The sequence below is a fragment of the Austrofundulus limnaeus genome, unplaced genomic scaffold (assembly GCF_001266775.1).
Source record: "Austrofundulus limnaeus strain Quisiro unplaced genomic scaffold, Austrofundulus_limnaeus-1.0 Scaffold76, whole genome shotgun sequence".
Taxonomy (NCBI): Eukaryota; Metazoa; Chordata; class Actinopteri; order Cyprinodontiformes; family Rivulidae; genus Austrofundulus; species Austrofundulus limnaeus.
In genome coordinates, this window is record NW_013952478.1 from 573,642 (window position 1) to 578,112 (window position 4,471).

Here is a 4,471-nt window from a genome sequence, read left to right on the forward strand (position 1 = left end):
ACCATCAGCCTAACAGTCAATCGTAAGTGCCCTGATTATCACCATTGTTCACAGAGGACCATCAGCCTAACAGCTGATCGTAAGTGTCCTGATTATCCCCATTGTTCATAGAGGACCATCAGCCTTACAACTGATCGTAAGTGCCCTGATTATCCCCATTGTTCATAGAGGACCATCAACCTATTGAGTGATCATAAGTGCCCTGATTATCCCCGTTGTTCACAGAGGACCATCAGCCTAACAACTGATCGTAAGTGTCCTGATTATCCCCATTGTTCATAGAGGACCATCAGCCTTACAACTGATCGTAAGTGCCCTGATTATCCCCATTGTTCACAGAGGACCATCAACCTATTGACTGATCGTAAGTGCCCTGATTATCCCATTATTCATAGAGGACCATCAGCCTAACAACTGAACGTAAGTGCCCTGATTATCCCCATTGTTCACAGAGGACCATCAACCTATTGACTGATCGTAAGTGCTCTGATTATCCCCATTGTTCACAGAGGACTATCAACCTATTGACTAATCGTTAGTGCCCTGATTATCCCCATTATTCACAGAGGACCATCAGCCTAACAACTGAGTGTAAGTGCCCTGATTATCCCCATTGTTCACAGAGGACCATAAACCTATTGACTGATCGTTAGTGCCCTGATTATCCCCATTGTTCACAGAGGACTATCAACCTATTGAGTGATCGTAAGTGCCCTGATTATCCCCATTGTTCACAGAGGACTATCAACCTATAGACTAATCGTTAGTGCCCTGATTATCCCCATTATTCATAGAGGATCATCAGCCTAACAATTGACGTAAGTGCCCTGATTATCCCCATTGTTCACAGAGGACCATCAACCTATCAACTGATCGTAAGTGCCCTGATTATCCCCATTATTCATAGAGGACCATCAGCCTAACAACTGATTGTAAGTGCCCTGATTATCCCCATTGTTCACAGAGGACTATCAACCTATTGACTAATAGTTAGTGCCGTGATTATCCCCATTATTCACAGAGGACCATCAACCTATTGACTGATCGTTAGTGCCCTGATTATCCCCATGGTTCACAGAGGAATCATAAGTACCCTGATTATCCCCATTGTTCACAGAGGAATCATAAGTACCCTGATTATCCCCATTGTTCAGAGAGGACCATCAGCCTAACAACCAACCGTTAGTGCCCTTATTATCCTCATTGTTCACAGAGGACCATCAACCTATTGACTGATGGTTAGTTCCCTGATTATCCCCATTGTTCACAGAGGACCATCAGCCTAAAAACTGATCTTGAGTGCCCTGATGGCGGCAAAAAAGAATTCCTTTTATAAAAAACAGGTCAAATATTAATTTCCAAAAGAACTTAAAAACATTTCAATTATTCCTTTAAAGTGTATTTGTTATAAAGTGTTACATTCATATATCTCACCTGTTACATACACATCATTGTTCAGGGACACTATGGAGTAACCCCACTTGTCAAGATTGGGAAAGTTTGGCAGCTGATGCCATTTTTCTGGAGAAACAAAAAGGAGAAGTTAAAAACAGTGAGGGAAACCTATAACTTATCCATAAATAAAATTATTCAATGAATGTCTTGAAATAAATAAATAAATAAAATTAGGCAAATGTGTAAAAAAATGTCTTTGGAACTATTAAGTGGAAACTGCTTTTCAATCTGAAAAGTTACAAGTTGGATATGTGTGTTTTGTTATGGAAACACTAGTCTTAAAATGAGTCATCTTTCACAATAAAATATTTATTTGAGGAACTGAGGAGATAATCCTGTTTTGTTGCATCCACACATTATTCTCAAAGAGATCTTCCTGTCATCACTGTTTCATAACCTGGGATATTTCTCATTGTTTTATATGAATAGGGTGAAAAATAAATGTGTGGGTAATTAAAAAAATAATAAACAAGTATTTTCAGGCCTATATTTAAAAAATGTTAAATTTTTACAATAACATTTATTGAGGTTGGAAGCATGGTCCGTCCTGTGCAGAATGATAAATCATCAAATTATTTCTTTACGAAAAACCTCTAAAACTTTGCTCTAGTTTATTTTAACAGGGTGAATCTTTGCACAGGTAATGTCCACATATGGATTTATACTTTCCAAGAGTTTTTAGCCTTATTCTTTATCATTTTGCAAAGGTTATATACTGTTTAATGTAAAAAAAAGACATGTGAGGGTAAAAAAAATCCTAATTTTTTTCTGTTCCATCCCACCTTTCTCTGAAACAACAGCAGCTGCTTTGCTTCTTACACTTCTAATGAAAAGTCCCCAGTGTTAGCTTTATCTTGAAACCAAGAATATTTAAATAGAGTTTGTAGAAGCTGAGATACACTCAATTACATCTGGGCTCATTGTTTTAAGCACAAACTTCAAACGCCTCGAGGCTGAGGAGTCGAGGAGGACAATCTTACTGGTCTTTGTGTTGTAGAAGGCACAGTTCCTGGAAGGTGGTCTCTGAAGTCTTGGATCTCTGTCTTCATCCTCATCAGAGTCATCTTCATCGTCTGAGTCATCCAGTGAGCGGCCTCCCATCACAAACAGCACTTCTTGCAGGTTTGTTTGTGGACTCTGAGAGTTTAGTCTGTCAGAATATTCCGGTTCCAAATCGATTTTCTAAGAATGGTTAGAAGTGATTATGAGAATCAGATTTGAAAAGACTAATGGAGATGCATGAACCCACTAACCTCTCTGTGTATTTTTTCGATGGCCTCCCTGCAGCTGGGTGAGGCCAGCACCAGGCTGTCCTTCAGCAGGGTGTCAGACAGGTAGCTCAGACTCAGCAGAGACAGATGTGACCAGCTGAGGAGGTCAGAGAGGCAGCACAGTCGAGACTCCTCCTGGTGCTTCACCCACTTCAGGATGGCTTCCACGCGCGTGCACTCCGAGCGAATTTGCAGCCTTTCATCAGACAAGCATGCAACCAGTCTGTCTTTTTCCAGTAACAGGAACTCTTCACCTTGTTGGATCCCCTCAAAGTTCTCCAGGAGGAAGGCCCAGGCTTTGGCCACCACCTCAGGGCAGCCATGGATCTGTCCAAACTCCAGGATCCCCAGGCAGTTGGTGGCATCGATCTGGTGCTGCAGGTATCGGCTGCACACTGCCCGCACCGTCTGGAACTGCAGCTGGCTGGAGGTGCAGATCAGGCCCTCCACGTTGCTCTGGTTGATGGTCAGTTTGCCCGTGTATGCAAAGTCCAGCAAGTATCCCAGAATGTCAGGGTCGACGTCGTGGAGCTCCACGCGGGCGGCTATGCTCTCCACGAAGTCCCCCGAGAACATGGAGCGGAAGTACGTGCTGCAGAGCGCCAACACTCCTCGGTGACAGGGGAACTCCCGGCCGCCTGCGGTCAGCGTCACGTCCACGAGTTTGGGGTGAGAGCAGAGAGAGCGCAGGCCTTCCAGGATGCTCTGAGGGTGGGAGGACAGGCAGAAGTCCAGGTCGTCCACGTTTCGCACCATGATGAGCTTCAATCCAAAGAGTTAGTTTAAAATCTTATGTCGGCAGGAGGGCTAAAAACTGGGGTTATGGCTTACCTAAAAGCAGCAAAAAAACACAAGAGCAACATTTTCATCAACACAACTAAGTTATGGGGTTTTGACTTTAATTGTACGTTTTACATAAAAAGAAGCCTACATAATTATTTTATACAGAAAAACAAGTTGGCCCCAAGATTTATCTGTGGTTAATAGTCTTTTCCCCTGTTCTTGTGAAAAAAAAGTCTTTAACTTGAATTTTTATCCATACTACAATAACTGTCAAGTATCTTTAACTAGAGATTAGAACTGTAGTTTTTCTTTAAAAGAAAAGACACTGTTTACTGTCATAAAATTTTAAAAATTATAAAAATAAAAACTTACCTAAGATTGACAGAATTAGAGTCAGAGACATCATCCTTCGAGCAAAACAAAAAAGATATGGTAGCTTCACCTCAGATCAACAAGGAGCGGGCAACATGGCGCAGACCTTTTGCTAAGTCACCGAGGAGGACTTCCTGTCATTCGGGTCGTTATTTTTAGGACCAGCGATGACGCGGTGCTAAAGTCAGCCACAGCTGCTGGCACAGGCGCATGTTTTGGATTGTTTGAAAAAAAAAAAAAAAACCTGGACACTAGTACAGGAGATAAAAAAGACAAGGACTGATATTTGTTGAAAGAGTTTGTTGTGTCTCTTAACATAAAAAAGAAGTAAAGAGTTATATCAAAGAAATAAATTACAGCATTTTAATAAGATTAAAAAGTGATATGATTTTTCTGATGAATTACAGGGTTTTGTCCTGTCAGAAAGAGTTTCCTTTCTGCTAAACTAGATAACATTTCAAATGATAAAAATGTTTAAACTTAAATCAAATTTGTTTATTGTGAAAAACAAACATTGTTTCCACATTTTTACTACATAGCTGGTCATATTTTATTTTAAAACAGGGATGGGCAACTGTTGGCCCATAGGC

At 41.0% G+C, this 4,471-nt stretch overlaps 1 protein-coding gene across 1 annotated transcript in view; it reads right to left on the minus strand.

Moving 5' to 3' along the window:
• klhl30 (kelch-like family member 30) overlaps positions 1-4,133 on the minus strand; it is an 8,906-nt gene extending 4,773 nt beyond the window's left edge. The window contains exons 1-4 of the mRNA XM_014011020.1: positions 3,882-4,133; positions 2,709-3,557; positions 2,436-2,637; positions 1,435-1,521 (exon numbers count right to left, since the gene is read on the minus strand). Coding sequence (XP_013866474.1) covers positions 1,435-1,521; positions 2,436-2,637; positions 2,709-3,482 — 1,063 coding nt within the window. The 5' untranslated portion in view covers positions 3,483-3,557; positions 3,882-4,133. The remainder of the gene's footprint in view (positions 1-1,434; positions 1,522-2,435; positions 2,638-2,708; positions 3,558-3,881) is intronic.
• Between the last annotated feature and the right edge of the window lie 338 nt (positions 4,134-4,471).